This window comes from Chiloscyllium plagiosum, unplaced genomic scaffold, assembly GCF_037043375.1.
Source record: "Chiloscyllium plagiosum isolate Xiang-an unplaced genomic scaffold, Cpla_swu_hap1 HiC_scaffold_9, whole genome shotgun sequence".
Classification (NCBI taxonomy): Eukaryota; Metazoa; Chordata; class Chondrichthyes; order Orectolobiformes; family Hemiscylliidae; genus Chiloscyllium; species Chiloscyllium plagiosum.
Window position 1 is genome coordinate 49,289,878 of NW_028270147.1, and position 19,526 is coordinate 49,309,403.

The 19,526-nt window shown below is 40.9% G+C and overlaps 1 protein-coding gene across 2 annotated transcripts in view; it reads left to right on the top strand.

Moving 5' to 3' along the window:
• spata6 (spermatogenesis associated 6) overlaps window positions 1-19,526 on the top strand; it is a 94,274-nt gene that overhangs the window by 66,453 nt on the left and 8,295 nt on the right. For both annotated transcript variants that reach the window (XM_043699238.2, XM_087990612.1), the window contains one exon: window positions 12,860-12,959. In XM_043699238.2, the coding sequence (XP_043555173.2) occupies window positions 12,860-12,959 (100 nt within the window). The remainder of the gene's footprint in view (window positions 1-12,859; window positions 12,960-19,526) is intronic.

Genomic DNA, 19,526 nt, shown 5'->3' on the forward strand with positions numbered 1-19,526 from the left:
AGGGAAACCAATGCTGATTATTTCGCAGTTTGATTCTGATTGGTTGAGGTGTTGCTGTGGAGAATGTAGCAGAAAAAAGTGACTGATAGTTAATTGTTAAGTTTTGCTTAAATTTTAAGGCATTCCCTCAGAAATGAATCAGAGAATGGCTGTCACCCATTTTATTGAGTTGAAACAGGCAATGTGTGACTGTATTTGTTTTGCCTACAAACATAAAGGCCATGCATGTATGTGCAGCTTCCTGTACACACAAGAACTCCACGCCTCAAAACCAACTAGCAATCTAAATTATGTCAACATACTTCACTGCACATTCAGTAATATTTAACAAATTTTATCTAGTTGTGAAATCGCACGAGATGTTGGACACTACTTTTAGTCTTGCAAGCATGGGCAAGCATAGTTTCTTGTTTGTTGCAAACAGCCAATCTCCGGATACAACGCATCATCCTCTGCCATTTCTGCCACTTACAGTCAGACCCCACCACAAGAGATACATTTCCCTCCCCAACCCTATCAGCATTCCGCAGAGACCATTCCTTTCATGACTCATTAGGTCCATGCCCCCCACCAATCCACCCTCCACTCTGGCACCTTTCCTTACCACCATAAGAGGTGTAAAACCTGCGACCACACCCCCTGTCTCACCTCAATCCAAGGTGCCAAAGGATCCTCCCACATCCGGGAGAGATTTGCTTGCACATCCAAACACTTCATCTACTATGTCCGTTGCTCTCAATGTGGTCTCCTGTACATTGGGGAGATAGGATGCCAACTTGCAGAATGTTTCAGAGAACATCTCTGGGATACGCACATCAAACAACCCCACCACTGGCTGACTACTTCAACTCCACTTCCCAATCGGCCAAGGACATGTAAGTCCTGGGCCTCCTCCCCCGCCAAATCCTAGCCACCCGACATCTGGAGGAAGAATGCCTCATCTTCCGCCTTGCGACCCTCCAACCACAAGGCATCAATGTTGATTTCACCAGTTTCCTCATCTCCCCTCCACCCACATTATCCCAGATCCAACCCTCCAACTCAGCACCGCCCTCTTGAACTGTCTCACCTGTCGATCTTCCTTCCCACCTATTCGTTCCACCTTGTGCTCTGTCCTATCAACATCACCCCCATTAGCATCTACCTATCACCTTCCAAGCTACCTACCCCCCTCTTATTTATCTCTGAGCACCCCCCCAACACAACCACCACATTCCTGATGAAGGGCTTATGCTCGAAATGTCAGCTCTCCTGCTCCTCGGATGCTGCCTGACCAGCTGTGCTTTTCCATCGCCACACTTTTTGATTACTAAGTACAGCTGAAGCAAGAGAAGGGGTGTTTAAAAGAAACAATTCAGAGGACAAGGAAGGCAAGCCTACTAAATGCCTTCTTAGCCACCCTATCTATATTTGACACAAAATTCAAAGAATTATATCCCTGAACCCCTTGGTCTCTCTGTTCTACAACACTACCAAGACCCTACTTTCAACTGTATAAGTCCTGCCTTTGTTTGTTTACCAAAATGCAATACCTCACCTTTATCCAAATTAAACTCCATTTGCCTCTCCACTCCATTGACCCAGTTGATCAAGATCTCTTTGTAACCATAGATAACCTTTTTCACTATCCACTTTGGTGTCATCTACAAACTTATTAACCAGGTCTTCTATATTCTCATAAAAATAATTTATGTAAATTACAAACAAAAGTGGACCCAGTGCCAATTCCTGTGGAACACTGCTGATCACAGGCCTCTAGTCCGAAAACAACTCCACTATCACTCTCTGTCTCCTGCCGTTAAGCCAATTTTGTATCCAATTGAGAAGCTCACCGAGTCTCATATGATCGAACTTTATGAATTCATTTACCACGCGGAATCTTATCAAAGACTTTACCTCAGCCCAAGTAAACAATATCTACCGCTCTGCCTTCATTAAAAATTAATCAAGTTTGTAAGACACGATTTTCTTCACACAAAAGCATGTTGACTATCCATAATCATTCCTTGCCTCCCCAAATGCATATAAATCCTATCTTTCAGAATCACTTCCAACAACTTATCCACCACCAAAATCAGACTCATAGATCTATTGTTCCCAGGCTTCTCCTTACATCCCTTCTTGAACACTAGCCACTCTCCAGTCATCTGGCAACTTCACCTGTAGTTATAAATGATTCAAATATTTCTGCAAGAGGCCCCACAATTTCTTCCCTAACTTCCCACAATGTTCTGGGATGCACTGGATCAGGTCCCAGAGATTAATCCCAGAGATTATCCAGCACTTCCTCTTCTGTAACGTGAACATTAGTATTTATTTTCCTGAGTTCTGTAGCCTTCTCTAATTCTTCCCAACTTAGTGGGTAAGGCCGTAAAGATGGAAATAGATATGGGTGCAAACGTGTCTCTGATTTCCGAATGAATATATAGGGCAAAGATAAAGGCACTGCTATTGAAGCTTGCCAGGATTAAGGAAGTACATGGAACAGGTGATGCCACTGAAAGGCTATGTATAGGTAAAAGTATAGCTAAATGACCAGTATGCTGAAACTGTCTCTGGACGTAGTGAAAGAGACTATTATGCATAAGTCAGATTAAAGAAATCAAAGTTAAATTTTGGCATGGTTAATAGGCTGGCAGACTCAAGGGTGTAAGGAAAAGGAACCCGAAAGGGATTTTTCATGCAGAGAGTGGTGTGTGCTTGGAATAAGCTGCGAGGAAGTGATGGAGGTTAGTACGATTACAACATTTCAAAAGCATCTGGATGGCTATATGAATAGGAAGGGTTTAGAGGGATATGGGCCAAATGCTGGCAACTGGAACTAGATTAATTTAGGATATCTGGTCGGCATGGATGAGTTAGACTGAAGGGTTTGTTTCTATACTGTACGTCTCTATAACTCTATGTCTTCAAGGGAACCCTGGAGAAATGAACTGTTGAAGCATGAGGCTCATCCAAGAAGCCTGAAGGCACATCCAGCATCATACACCATACATCCTAAGGTGGAGACCGAACTTGAATGGCTGGTGAACCTGAAAGCATTGGCATCAGTAACCACCAGTGAATGGGCCGCTCCAATCATCCCAGTCCTAAAAACAGAAGGCGTGTTGAGGATTTGTGGTTACTTTAAGGTCACAGTCAACCCAGTCCTGTGTGCAGATCAATACCCACTCCCACGCATTGAAGACTTGTTCACTGGAAGGCTGAGGGAAAGAAATGCTCAAAAATTGATATATTGCAGGCCTACTTGCAGATGGTGTCTGTGAAGTCCCAGCACCTCTGACAATAGTGATACTCGGGGACTGTTCCGCTACAAGTGACTGCCTTTTGGCCTCATATCAGTGCCAGCTCTAATCCAGAGGGCCATAGATCAAAGTTTGAGTGGATTGCCAAGTATCCAGTGTTGTCTGGATGATATTTTGGTTGCTGGATCCTCTGAAGAGGAGCATTTGAAAAACCTGGAATAAACCCTAAGCAGGTTGCAGGAACATGGCCTACAAGTAAAAGGGAGAAATGTGAGTTCTTAAAGACTCCATAGAGTTCCTGACCCATGTAATTGATTGCAAGGGACTACACAAGGCACCCAAGAAGATTGAGGCTTTCATGAAGGCTCCCACACCAGAGAACGTGTCTCAACTGAGAATCTTCTTGGGATTTGTAAATTACTATGGCAAGAATTGGTTGCTGGGAAAACGGTGATATGGAAATGGACCCAGGAATATGAGGAAGCTTACCAGGAGGTGAAGCAAACCTTAAAAAGGTCAGAAGTATTGACACCTTTTGACTCGAAGTTGGCACCGCCTCACCTTAAGGGGTTTTGCGCTGTACTGTCACACATCTTGCTGAATGGAGAGCATTTCAGAGTGAAGTTATTTAGTGCAAATCAGCCTCTGTATTGAATCAATGATATTACTCATCTACTAAAATTTGAACTGACTTTGCTGAAAGTTTGTTATTTAGGTTGGGCGCAAAAGTGAAGACAACATCTTACAATTCATTGTATCAAAAAAACAGGTTAGATGTTATCCTATATTCTTTACAGATAATATTTGCTGACATTTTAGAGCAGCTACTATGTAGATAAGTTATGTTAGTGTACAGTTTGCCCATTCAACTAAGATAATACATAAAATGGAGAGTATTTTCTTTTTTTCACACAGATGAAAAACTAAAAGACAAAATCATATCAACTCAATGCTATGTGGATACTTATATCAGCAGGCAGATGAATAGCAGTACCACTGACTGCTGCTGCTTAAACTGACATTGCTGTCATGGTATGTCATGCTTCTCAGTCTTGTGCTATTGACAGTAGCTCACCTGAAATATATCTCTGACATCGGAGATCCAAATACATGTAGGTCGACTCTTCTTTCTGCTGCCCTCCACTTTGCCCTGTAGAAGAAATCACAATAGCTTTTCAGCTGTTGAAATGGCCTAAATGCTGACATTTTATTTATCAATGTAACATTTCAGGGTTCCTTTTCATTCTTACAATTTCAAGCAGCTCTTCCTTTGCCCTATAGTTCATATGTGGATTTCGTAAATGACAGCCATAGTTTTGAGCTTATGTTTTTGAAAGATGTATGAGTTTCATCAGTCCAAAATCATTTTCTGAATTTGGTTGAGTTATGTAATAAATTTGCCATAGATTCTTTCACAAAATAAAATAATTTTCTCAGGTTTATCCATTATGCATTCTGATTCATTTTGGCACATACAATCATAGAGTCAGAGAGATGTCCAGCACGGAAACAACTCATCCATGCCAACCAGCTGTCTGAAAATAATCTCATACATTTGCCAGCACTTAGCCCATCTCCCTCTAAACACTTCCTATTCATATACCCATTGAGATTCCGTTTAAATGTTGTAATTGTACCAGCCTCTACCACTTCCTCTGGCAGCTCATTCCATCCTTACGCCATCCTCTACATGAAAATGTTGCTCCTTAGGTCCCATTTAAATTTTTCCCCTCTCACCCTAAACCTTTGCCCTCTAGTTCTGGACTCCCCCACCCCGGGGAAAAGATCTTGTCTATTTACCCTATCCATGCCTCTCATGATTTTATCAACCTCTATAAGGTCACCCCTCAGTCTCCAATGCTCCAGGAAAAACAGCCTCAGCCTCTCCCTGTCGCGCAAACCATCCAATTCTGCCAGCATCCTTGTCAATCTTTTCTGAAACCTTTCAGGTTTCACAACATCTTTCCAATAGAAGGGAGATCAGAATTGTAGACAATATTTCAATAGTGGTCTAACCTGTACAGCTGAAAATGTGTTGCTGGAAAAGCGCAGCAGGTCAGGCAGCATCCAAGGAGCAGAAGAATCGACGTTTCGGGCATGAGCCCTTCTTCCTGAAGAAGGGCTCATGCCCGAAACGTCGATTCTCCTGCTCCTTGGATGCTGCCTGACCTGCTGCGCTTTTCCAGCAACACATTTTCAGCTCTGATCTCCAGCATCTGCAGTCCTCACTTTCTCCTCTAACCTGTACAGCGGCAACATGACCTCCCAACTCTTATACTCGATGCTCTGAGCCATAAAGAAAAGCATACCAAACACCTTCTTTGTTATCCTATATACCAACAACTCTACTTTCAAGGAACTACAAACCTGCACGCCAACGTCTCTATGTTCAGCAACACTCCCCGGGAACTTACCATTCAATGTATAAGCCCTGCCCTGATTTGCCTTTCTGAAGTGCAGCACCTCACATTTATCTAAACTAAACTTCATTTGCAACTCCTCAGTCCAGTGGCCCACCTGATCAAGATCTAGTTGCACTCTGAGGTAACCTTCTTCACTGTTCACTACACCTCCAATTTTGGTATCATCTGCAAACATTCTAACTATACTTCCTATGTTCACATCCAAATCATTTATACAAATGACAAAAAGCTGTGCACCCAGCATCAATCCTTGTGACACCCCACTGATGACAGTCCTCCAGGATGAATGGCAGCCCTCCACCACCGCCGTCTGTCTTCTGCTTTTGAGCCAGTTCTGTATCCAAATGGCTAGTTTTCCCTGCATTCCATGTGAGCTAAACTTGCTCACCCAGTCTCCCATGAGAAACCTTGTCGAACACCTTACTGAAGTCCATGTAGATTGTGTCCAGTACTCTGCCCTCATCAATCCTCTTCATTACTTCCTCAAAAAACTTAATCACGTTAGTGAGACATGATTTCCCATGCCCAAAGCCATGTTGACTGTCCCTAATCAGTCCTTGCTTTTTCCAAATACATGTAAATCCTGTCCCTCAGGGCTCCCTCCAACAACTTGCCTACCACCGATGTCAGGCTCATTGGTCTACAGTTCACTGGCTTTTCCTTACCACCTTTCTTAAATATTGGCACCACGTTAGCCAACCTCCAGTCTTTCAGCACCTCACCTGTGACTATTGATCCAAATATCTCAGCAAGTGGCCCAGCAATCACTTCCCTAGCTTCCCACAGATTTCTCAGGTATACCTAATCAGGTCCTGGGGACTTTATGCTTTTTAAGACATCCAGCACCTCCTCCTCTGTAATATGGACATTTTTCAAGTTGTCACCATCTATTTCCTCACATTTAATGTCTTCCATGTCCTTTTCCACAGTAAACACTGATGCAAAATACTCATTTAATATCTCCCCCAACTCCTGGGGTTCCACATAAAGGGTGCCTTGCTAATCTTTGAGGGGCCCGATTCTCTCCCGAGTTACCCTTTTGTCCTTAATGTATTTATAATATCCCTTTGGATTCTCCTTAACCCTATTTGCCAAGGCTATTTCATGTCCCCTTTTTGCCCTCCTGATTTCCCTCTTAAGTATACTCCTATTGCCTTTACACTCTTCTAAATATTCATGTTTACATTTGTACAGTTACTTAAATAAAATTATGTCATGTTGAGTGAACTTTATTTCAAATAAAATGAGAAATTGCTGGAAGAATCTTTTTCTCACTGCAATCAATTCTGAAGAAGAGTCACCAGTCCCGAAATGTTGACTGCTTTCTCTCCACAAATGCTACCAGACCTATGAGATTTTCTAGCAATTTCTGATTCTATTTTTGTTTCTGATTTCCATCATCCACAGTTCTTTGTTTTTTATTTCAAACAAAGCTTGTTTAAGATGAACAAATACCTATTGAAGATACCTAGTTTTATCAGGTATAGCTATATAGTCCTGTGTTTTTGTGTTCATTGCATTCTATTTGGGACAACACCTCTAATTAACTATAATTTCTGTAAAATCTCTTTGAAAAATGTGTTTAAACTAATTTTTTATTGATGATTTAATATATTTTGTAAATCCATCTCATCTTCTGTCCAATTTTGTACTCAGTTGGGACTTATGCCGCTTATGCCATCTGGCCAGTGTTTGCATCTCCTTAGATCACATGGGTTCTCTTTCATGACGGTGGACAGAAAGGACTTGAGGCCAGAGCTTAAATATGGAACACAAAAAGTGATGAACAGGCAAACCGCAAACTCTCCTTTCACATTTTCTCATGCATCTCCAAGAGTAGAGCCCTGGAGATCAGTCATAGATTCTAGGTTCCTAGACAACAGCAGGTGCAGACAACCCTAGGACTAACCGAAATGTCACAATGACTTTGAGCATCTCATTTTCATCAAATAAAGTGGCAATGCATTTGCTCTATACAATAGCGCAGACTAGTGGGTAAGAATGGCAAATGGCTGAATTCTCTATTTGTTCTTTCGAAATCATTGTTGCAATAATTTCTTGTGCTGTGAAATACAGTGGATGGGTGGTGGATGAGTGAGACAAAAATATTGGATGCAAATGAATTAACTATATGCTATTTGAAATTTAACAGGAAATGAGCAATCACACACCCATAATATAACTTGAACGTTCACAGAAAAAAAATTGGCTGGAGTTCAGACACTTATTTTCAACAAATGCCATTCACGTTTGCTTCCAAAAGAAAAATGGTTCAGTGTTTCTTGATCTAAAGGTTATTGGATGCAGGAAACATTTCATGCATTCAATCATTCATAGAAACAGAAAGTGCCAGAGAAACCCAGCAATTCTGGCACCATCAATGGATAGAGAAACAAAGTAACATTTCAATTCCAGTGTAGCTGTTCTTCAGTACTCTGAATCCAATCATTCATGTTTGATTTTATATGGAACATTTTGTTAGCAACAGTTAAGCTTCCACTGCAGCAACTTGCCAATGAATCCTTTTATTTTCATTCATGGTATATGAACATCATTAACGTGGCCACCATTTGTTGTCATTTCTAATTACCCTCCTAAAGTGGATGATGATAACCTCAAACCCCTACATTCTGTGTGGCGCAGTACTGTTGGAACAGGAGTTCCAGGAACTTGGTGCATCAAAGAGAAGGGACAATGATACATTTCATATTCAAGTTGATTTGAAACTTAAAGGGGAATTGCAAGCAGTAGCATTCCAATATGTTTGCTTACTTTTACTTCCAGATGGTTGGTGTTGAGAGTTAGAAGTGTCAAATGAATTTTAGCAAGTTACTGCAGTGCGTCTTTTAGAGGTACATTAGCGGGTGGCACGGTGGCTTAGTGGTTAGCATTGCTGCCTCACAGTGCCAGGGACATGGGTTCAATTCCCTGCCTCAGGTGACTGACTGTGTGGAGTTTGCACATTCTCCCTGTGTCTGTGTGGTTTTCTGCCAGATGATCCGGTTTTATCTCACAGGTGAATTGCCCATAGTGTTCGGTGCATTAGTCAGGGGTAAATGTCAGGAAATGGGTCTGAGTGAGTTACTCATTGGAGGGTCGGTGTGGACTTGTTAGGCCAACCAAATGGCCTGTTTCCACGCTGTAGGGAATCTAATCTACAGTGTCTTGTGCATTGATGGTGGATGGATTAAATGCTTAAGGATATTGATGAAGTGCCAGTCAAGTGGATTGCTTTGTTCTGGATAGATACTTCTTGAGTGTTTTTGGAACTGTATTCTTCCAAGAAGCTGGATAACATTCCATCACACTCCTGAATTGTGGCTTGTAGCTGGTGGACAGGCTTTGGAGAGTCAGGAGGTGGGTTACCAGCCACAGTACCTTAGCCTCTGACCTGCTGTTGTAGCAAGAAGATTCAACAACAAGTTAACTTTCTGGTCATTGTTTATGACCAGGATACTGATAGTGGGAATTCAGTTAAAAATCACGCAACACTAGGTTATAGTCCAACAGGTTTAATTGGAAGCACACTAGCTTTCGGAGCTACGCTCCTTCATCAGGTGATAGTGGAGGGCTCGATCGTAACACAGAATTTACAGCAAAAATTTGCAGTGTGATGTAACTGAAATTATACATTGAAAAATTGATTGTCTGTTAAGCCTTTCATCTGTTAGAATACAGTGATAGTTTCACTTCTTTCAAGAAAGAAGTGAAACTATCACTGTATTCTAATAGATGAAAGTCATTTCTGCACCTCTGCCTTTACAACCTCAAAAACCCATGACAAAATAATCTTTTAAAGTGACAGTATTGTCATGATTGTAAAATAAACATTGGTGTCTAGCCTTACTCAGGTTCTTTTTGAGCAAGTTTGAAACACATATCTCTAAAATTTCTCAATTTTGTGGAATGCTAGTTTAGCATAAAGTGACAGAACACAATTCCTCATAAAGCAGATGTAGTGCTATGCAACATAGACAATATTTTAGCAGACATTTCAACTTCAGTGGCTTGAACATAGTCCTTGCTGAACTCATCATCCAAACACGCGTTCTGTAGACAAGTAGGTAGCTTCTAAAGAGAGAATTCTAGTTCTTTTTATTCTTAGAATTTGAGATTTAAAAGTTTCCAGTAATGTTTGCCACGTGTGTGTGTGTAAATAAGTTTGAAGGATAGATCTTTGAGAACTTTGTGATGTCTTCCTACAGTTCAGTGACCTGTTGATACTCAAGGCTGAATTGCCGTCAGAAGACAGGTAGCTAATTCATAGGAATCAAAGGCCTTTTGTCCAAAGATGACAGAAAAATTCCAAAATTAGGGACTAGACCAGGTGCCTGGAATTGACCTCCTGCTGGAAAATCAGGAACTTGTCCTTCAGGCATGCTTTGGGGTCGTCCCTGCTTGCTTGGCCAGAACTGCAGTGGTAGTTCTCTTTAGAAGGGGTTATATTTTTAAATTAAAAATGTAGAAAGTTTCATAGATGAATCCTCAAGGTGCTAGCATCCCCTCTATGTCTTGCCTAAACTGCAGGATGCTGTTTATTCAAGTTAAAAGGCTCTCAGCTTCAAGAGCCTATTCAGCACCCTACGTTGTGCTGTGAGTCAGTCCTCTGCCACTAAATGAACAATTTGGGAATAATCACCGTCAAATATCTGTTCTAGACTTAGTATGGATTGTCGTCCCCAACTTGCAAACTCAAAATCCTGTCCTTTTTGCCTAATAAATTAGGTGAACATGTGCCACTTAGACAAGACGTGTGTAATTTCAGTATAATGGAAGTAGCGATGCAGGAGCTAATTCTGCATGAAGAAAACATAATTACCTTAAGAGAATTGTAAGGGGCCCACAAAGTGTTACATCCAGGCAACAACTGATTCAAGAGATGGAATAGTTATGGCTGCAGAAATCCTGCATGGCAGCAATTTCACATAAAATGTAACAATTTTGCAAATTACACTGACTGTGGCACGTTGGTGTATTTAAACTGAATAATTATTTAAATCTAGCGTTTGCTATTTTTCCAATTTTTGACAAAGCTCCACCCAGAACACAGATTACCTGTATTAACTGGACACATTGAAACTCCTGGGGCTTGGATTATCAAATTCCTACCCTTGATGGTATGATATTTTACAATTTTTATGAAGAATATTTTGTGCTTTATGTTAAATTTTATTGATCATTATGGCCTTAATAAGTTTTTTTTTTGCTGAGTAGTGTAGCATTTTTTGATATTTTATTCATACCAGTACTTTCTTTCACATTTCTCGGTTTTTGCTATTAAGTAAGAAACACCATTCCAAGTAGCGAGAATAAGAATTCCTTTGTGATCCCAATATTACTGTATGGTCCAGATAGGGAAGTCATAAGAAATGCCTCATGAGACCAATTTCATCTCCCATGTCACAAATCCAGAATCAGTATTTTTAGAATCGAATAGACATATCAAATGAAATGGGAAGTAACCAATATGCATTGAGTGCACAAAGCCTCAAATGCCTAATTTATTTGACCAAGTTGAAAGACTAAGTCAATGCCTTTTAGGAGAATGCAGGGTTTTTTTCAGGTATTAGCTGTTAGCCCCACTGAGAAACTCCGTAACCACTGAAGAACACCTGTTTTCTGCCATCTATCTCTGTACTTTAGAAAGTATGCCATGCTATTTAGGGACAGTGAAGAAGTATGTGTAAAAGAAAATGATGCTTCAAGTGCAACCTCCATAAACGTGTGACACTTCACAATTTAAATTTGTAATTGGTTGATGGACTGCAGAAAATATGAACAAAATTATGTGCAGTTATTTGCACCTTCTCCCATATAACTGCCTCCTTGTGTATGACTTCTATCTTTTCCTATTGAAAGGTGACTTTCAGCTACAAATATGGGTACCCTTCTATAGCCCCTGTGCTATAATCCAATCCAAGCCCATTTTTGCCACTATTGAAATATCAGAACCAAGTGCATAGCACAAGATCATGATCAAACCTCAAATGGAGATACAAGAATATTTTTCGGAAAGCATGCTTGTTTATTTAACTGTTCCTCTTTCCAAGGTATGAGCTTAAGTCTTATTATTATGTGTCATTTACATATCAGTGCAAAGACTGAATCGAATATGTCTATTCGATTCTAAAAATACTGATTCTGGATTTGTGACATGGGAGATGAAATTGGTCTCATGAGGCATTTCTTATGACTTCCCTATCTGGACCATACAGTAATATTGGGATCACAAAGGAATTCTTATTCTCGCTACTTGGAATGGTGTTTCTTACTTAATAGCAAAAACCGAGAAATGTGAAAGAAAGTACTGGTATGAATAAAATATCAAAAAATGCTACACTACTCAGCAAAAAAAAACTTATTAAGGCCATAATGATCAATAAAATTTAACATAAAGCACAAAATATTCTTCATAAAAATTGTAAAATATCATACCATCAAGGGTAGGAATTTGAATAATCCAAGCCCCAGGAGTTTCAATGTGTCCAGTTAATACAGGTAATCTGTGTTCTGGGTGGAGCTTTGTCAAAAATTGGAAAAATAGCAAACGCTAGATTTAAATAATTATTCAGTTTAAATAGTGCTGTGTTTGTGAAATAAAAAACTGACGCTTTTACCTTGACAGAAACATGGCTTAAATTTAACATATTCCTTTCTCCTCATTGTATTTTGACATTTTGAAAGGGAGTCTGAGGTCACACACAAGTGCCTTTAGAAGAAAATGAAGTGCAGAAAAACATGTTAGTCAAACACTCTGTGCATCCTGTCTTTGGGCAATCTTGTCATGGGGTGGGTGAGGATTGGTTCAGCTACACAACCAATAACAGAAAGTAGCCAATTAGTGGAAGTAACTGGCACCTCCGGCTTAAACAGGGAGACTGCTAGGATCTCCCTGGCAGCAGATGCTGCCTGACCTGCTGTGCTGTTCCAGCAATAAAGTTTCAACTTTGATCTCCAGCATCTGCAGACCTCACTTTCTCCTAGCAGATTATTTCCATGATGCAGATAAAGCCCAGCAGAGGCCAAGCTTTAATTGGCACCTCCAGTAAGATTATGGAGGTGGCCAGGCATTAATCTTTGGTCACAGTCTCAGAAAATCTCCAAAGGATAAAATTCTCCCTATCTCAACTCTGAACACCTTTTCATGAGTGCAAGATTTGCTCTTGTTACTAATGCTTATATATAATTTAGATTTTATCCAGGATCCTTTGGGCCAACAAAATGGGAAGAAATTCATCAGCGAGTTCTAAAAGTTTTGAAGTCAAACAGCGCAAGACAAAGACTGGATTTTGTAAGTACAATAAAAAAATTGATTTCCATTATCTTAAAAAACTCATGAATGAAAAAAATCCACCAGGAACTTGAACCTGAAGTCACATAAGAGTGTTCAGTATTGGTACAACAAAAATATTTATGAAGCAAAATATTTGAATTTAAATTTCAACAATCAAAGTATTACTATATATATTAGCTCCTTATATATTACTGTTGTAGCTTCTATATCCTACTGTATTGCTCATTGCCATATACCATACAGAAGGTAGGAAGAAATTGACGTATTAACTCTCAGGGCCCACTGAGAGCTGGACAGAGGCAGGTGTGGGGTGGGTGAAAATAATGCAGTCCTAGGCGCCAGTTGTTTCCAGTGTCAGTAAATTTCATCAGGATCCATTTTGCTTCCTTTATATCACAGAGGAGCAGGAAAGTCTAAACAAGAAGAGATAGGAAAGTGGAGCACAAGCAGCCTTGGTGAAACCCCTTAGAATAGAATCCCTACAGTGTGGAAGCAGGCCATTGGCCCAATAAGTCCCTTTGAAGAGTAACCTACCCAGACCCATTCCCCTACCCTATTACTGTACATTTACCCCTGACTAATACACCTAACCCATACATCTCTGAACACTACTGGCAACTTAGCACGGCCAATTCACCTAATCTGCACATCTTTGTGTGTGGGAGGAAACCGGAGCACCTGGAGGAAACCCATACAGACAGGGAGAAAGTGTGTAAACTTAACACAGTTGCCTGAGGCTGGAATCAAACCTGGGTCTGTGGCACTGTGAGGCAGCAGTGCTAACCACTGAGCCACCGTGCCCACCCATGGATGGAGAGAGGGCATCCCCAAAATCATACTCATTCTATTAGAGTCATAGAGATGTACAGCATGGAAACAGACCCTTCGGTCCAACCCGTCCATGCCGACCAGATATACCAACCCAATCTAGTCCCACCTGCCAGCACCTGGCCCATATGCCTCTAAACCCTTCCTATTCAAATACTCATCCAAATGCCTCTTAAATGTTGCAATTGTACCAGCCTCCACCACATCCTCTGGCAGCTCATTCCATACACGTACCACCCTCTGCGTGAAAAAGTTGCCCTTAGGTCTCTTTTATATCTTTCCCCTCTCACTCTAAACCTATGCCCTCTAGTTCTGGATTCCCCGACCCCAGGAAAAAGACTTTGCCTATTTATCCTATCCATGCCCCTCATAATATTTTAAACCTCTATAAGGTCACCCCTCAGCTTCTGACGCTCCAGGGAAAACAGCCCCAGCCTGTTCAGCCTCTCCCTGTGGCTCAGATCCTCCAACTCTGGCAACATCCTTGTAAATCTTTTCTGAACCCTTTCAAGTTTCACAACATCTTTCCGATAGGAAGGAGACCAGAATTGCACGCAATATTCCAACAGTGTCCTAACCAATGTCCTGTACAGCCGCAACATGACCTCCCAACTCCTGTACTCAATACTCTGACCAATAAAGGAAAGCATACCAAGTGCCTTCTTCATTATCCTATCTACCTGCGACTCCACTTTCAAGGAGCTATGAACCTGCACTCCAAGGTCATTTTGTTCAGCAACACTCCCTAGGACCTTACCATTAAGTGTATAAGTCCTGCTAAGATTTGCTTTCCCAAAATGCAGCACCTCGCATTTATCTGAATTAAACTCTATCTGCCACTTCTCAGCCCATTGGCCCATCTGGTCCAGTTCATGTTGTAATCTGAGGTAACCCTCTTTGCTGTCCACTACACCTCCAATTTTGGTGTCATCTGCAAACTTATGCTCGCATCCAAATCATTGATGTAAATGACAAAAAGTAGAGGATCCAGCACTGATCATTGTGGCACTCTACTGGTCACAGGCCTCCAGTCTGAAAAACAACCGTCCACCACCACCCTCTGTCTTCTACCTTTGAGCCAGTTCTGTATCCAGATGGCTAGTTCTCCCTGTATTCCATGAGATCTAACCTTGCTAATCAATCTCCCATGGTTAACCTTGTGGAACGCCTTACTGAAGTCCATATAGATCACATCTACTGCTCTGCCCTCATCAATCTTCTTTGTTACTTCATCAAAAACTCAATCAAGTTTGTGAGACATGATTTCCCACGCACAAAGCCATGTTGACTATCCCTAATCAGTCCTTGCCTTTCCAAATACATGTACATCCTGTCCCTCAGGATTCCCTCCAACAACTTGCCCACCACCAACATCAGGCTCACTGGTCTATAGTTCCCTGGCTTGTCCTTACCACCCTTCTTAAGCAGTGGCACCACGTTTGCCAACCTCCAGTCTTCCGGCACCTCACCTGTGACTATCGATGATACAAATATCTCAGCAAGAGGCCCAGCAATCACTTCTCTAGCTTCCCACAGAGTTCTCGGGTACACCTGATCAGGTCCTGGGGATTTAAAAACCTTTAACTGTTTCAAGACATCCAGAACTTCCTCCTCTGTAATCTGGACATTTTGCAAGATGTCACCATCTATTTCCCTACTGCCTATATCTTCCATATCCTTTTCCACAGTAAATACTGATGCAAAATATTCATTTAGTATCTCCCCCATTTTCTGTGGCTCCACACAAAGGCCGCCTTGCTGATCTTTGAGGGGCCCTATTCTCTACCTAGTTACCCTTTTGTCCTTAATATATTTGTAAAATCCCTTTGGATTCTCCTTAATTCTATTTGCCAAGGCTATCTCATGTCCCCGTTTTGCCCTCCTGATTTCCCTCTTAAGTATACTCCTACTTTCTTTATACTCTTCTAAGGATTCACTCGATCTATCCTATCTGTACCTGACATATGCTTCCTTCTTTTTCTTAACCAAACCCTCAATTTCTTTAGTCATCCAGCATTCCCTATAGTTACCAGCCTTCCCTTTCACCCTGACAGGAATATACTTTCTCTGGATTCTTGTTATCTCATTTCTGAAGGCTTCCCATTTTCCAGCCCTTTACCTGCGAACATCTGCCTCCAATCAGCTTTTGAAAGATCTTGCCTAATACTGTCAAAATTGGCCTTTCTCCAATTTAGAGCTTCAACTTTTAGATCTGGTCTATCCTTTTCCATCACTATTTTAAAACGAATAGAATTATGGTCAATGGCCCCAAAGTGCTCCCCCACTGACACCTCAGTCACCTGCCCTGCCTTATTTCCCAAGAGTAGGTCAGGTTTTGCACCTTCTCTCATAAGTACACCCACATACTGAATCAGAAAATTGTCTTGTACACTCTTAAGAAATTCCTCTCCATCTAAACCTTTAACACTATGGCAATCCCAGTCGATGTTTGGAAAGTTAAAATCCCCTACCATAACCACCCTATTATTCTTACATTAACCACAGCAATTAAGATTGGTAAAGGATTCAGGTGGTACGATGGCTCAGTGGTTAGCACTGCTGCCTCAGAGCACCAGAGACACGGGTTTGATTGCAGCCTCAGGTGACTGTGTGTGTGGAGCTTCCACAATATCCCTGTGTCTGTGTGGGTTTTCAGTTTCCTCCATCGTATGAAGATGTGCAGGTTAGGTGGATTGGCCATGGGAAATGCAGGTTTGCAGGGATAGGGTAAGGGGGTGGGTCTGGGTGAGATGCTCTTCAGAGGGGCAGTGTGGACTCGATGGGCTGAATGGCCTGCATCCACACTATAGGGATTCTGTGATTCTAAAAAAAACATTGAGAGCTCCTTAAGAAAAAAAATCTCAGATTCTAATATGGGCACAATGGCTGTGCACTAGATATGGGGCAAACCAGGAGCATGTGGTGGGTACTCATTGCAGAACCAGATGTGGTCAGCCTAGACAACTCATGTATCCAGTGCACAGTTTCCTCAGCCATCGGAATACAGCTGTTAGTAAAATGTACAGTAATGCAGGAAGAAGGTGCTCTCTGTGCTCAAGGATAAGTGCCAGTATCTTGTCTCTGAGGCCTCACAAGGGTCACCGCTCATTTGAATTCTGCCATTGTGCTCATTGGCCACAACTCTCACAATTGCATGCATCATGTTTACACAACAACTGTCACTTACTAACCCATCCCATTCTCAACAACTGTCACTTACTAACCCATCCCATTGTCTAAGATTCCTACTCACTCAGGGCCCGTGCATCGCTACTAACTACTCTTTCATCCTCTGTCATCATACTCAATCCCTCCCTTTGTCATATTGTAAGAAACGTTACCCCATGACCAGAATGAGAAGGATAAATCCAGTGGGGTCAGTGGACATCATATTCCTTATTCCTTCTGAGGAGAAAGTACATGATTTAACCAGAGAACAGCAGAATACTTGTCTGGTGTCAGGGTGACATCAGTGGCAAACTACCCCAATAAGCTTCATTGTGATGAGCTGGACAGTACTGCGCTGTTCCCTTGCTAACATCAGTGCTAACTCATTCATAATGTGCACAAGCTTTCACCACTTTTTGCACAGCTAACTCACTCCATTGTTACAACACGACAGTGGACCCCTCCACTAATTAAACCAAACACCTAGAAAAGCTCACCTCGACCTGTAGCCTGTCAAAGTGTGAGTGACAGAGAACTCCCAAATTCTACTATTTAAAGAAAAAAAATCAATGTATTCTTTAACTTTAAAAGTGAACATTAAACAACAACTATTTACAACTCGAAGCCTCCTATCTCTTAAATGCTTGTGATCTGCCTCCCACTCTATAGAAATATACTGCTCCCATAAAAATCCGTATTAAAATTATATCGACTTAAGTTCAAAACCACACAGCAGCTGTCGTCGTTGGTGTCTGTCTTCCTCTGGCTGAAGATTTCTCTGGGTCATCTTCGGTCTTTTGCTGCAAAGATGTTTCATATGATAAAGGTACCTTTGATAGAGAGTGTTTTGAACGGCAGTCTCTCTGTAGATGGCAGTAACTCTCCGTCTAACTTTTAAAATTTTTGCTTCCTTATACCCCAACATCAGATCGTCTCATTGACTCGAGGTTGGCAAAAACAATAAATTCAAAATCAATTGGGTTTTAGTATCCTGGGGCATAATTTAATCTGATTGGTTAAATTTAAATTGTTGTCAAAATAGCAACCAAACCTCAAGGTATGTGTTTCACAGCCAAATTTTACATATTTTCAATTTTCCAGTACACTCTGAGACTGCTAGTTAGTCATCTGAGAGATAGAATTAATCTGCACATGGAGAGGCAGGGATTAATGATGAACATGGTTTTGATGGGCTGATCAATAGCAAATGAAATTCAATCAGGATAAGTCTGATGCCCTTGGGCTTGACAAATAAGGCAAGGCAATACATGATGAATGATTAGACTCCATGGGAAGCACCACAGATCAGAGATGTGCAAGTCCACCAGTCCCTTAAAATAGCATAACACAAAGATAAAATGGTTAAGAACACACATGAAATGTTTGCCTTTATTATTTATGGCACAGTGGAGTTTAAGAGTGGGAATTTATGCTGAAACTGTGTAAAATGTTGGTTATGAGGGGCATTGATAGAGTAGAGAAGAACTTTACCTTTCAATGAGAAGCAATGACCAGTTGGCATTGTTTTAAGAAAAGAGACAGGGGTTTAGAAGAGGTATGAGGAATAATATTTTCACTCAGCAGGTGGTGAAAAGCTAGAAGTTACTGCATGTAAGAGTCATAGAGGCAAAAATCTTCATAACATTTAGTAAGTATTTAAATGTGCATGAGCAATGCCAAGGCATACAAGGCTATAGACGAAGTACAGGAAAATGAGATTAGAACAGTCAGGTGGTTGTTTTTCATTGGTGCAGACTTCAAGGGCTGAAGGGCCTTTTTATGTGTTGTAGACATAAATGACTCTATTTCCACATATGCCATGTGCTTTAATATTGCCATCCAATCTCCTGTGAGGACTTTGTCAAAAGCGTTCTGAAAATTCAAATATATTATATCCCTTGATCCCTTTGCCAGTTTTGTTAGTAACATCCTTAAAAAATTCCAACAACTTTGTTAAACAGGGATTCCCATTTGCAAACCTATGCTGACTATACCCAATCAGATAATTTTATCCAAGTGTCCATTTATCATTCCTTTATTATAGATTCTAGCATTTTCCCTGCTACTGATCTAAGGCTGAATCGATCTGCAGTTCCCTATTATTCCCTTGACCCTTTCTTAAATTGTGAGGTGAATTGCAAGTTTCAAATCTGCCAGAATCATTTCAGAAACTAAGGAATTTTGGAAGATAATTGCTAATGCACCAACTATCTCTACAGTCACCTCCTTCAACATTCTGTGATATGGACTATTAGGCCCTGGAATTTAACAACCTTCAAACCATTAAATTTTTTCAGTACAACCTTTTTACTAATAATAAATTCCTTCAACTCCTCATTCTCTCTGTAGTCATTTGGATTTCTAGTTCTGGGAGACTTCTGTTTCTTCCTCAATAAAAACAGACACAAATTATTCATTTAGTTTCTCTGCCATTTCTCTGTTCCCCATTATAAATTCTCCTGACTCTGCTTTTAATGGACCCCTATTTAACTTCGGCAAATGTTTCCTTTCTATGTATCTGGAAAATCTATTACAAAATGATTAAATGTATTTTGCTAAGTTGTATTC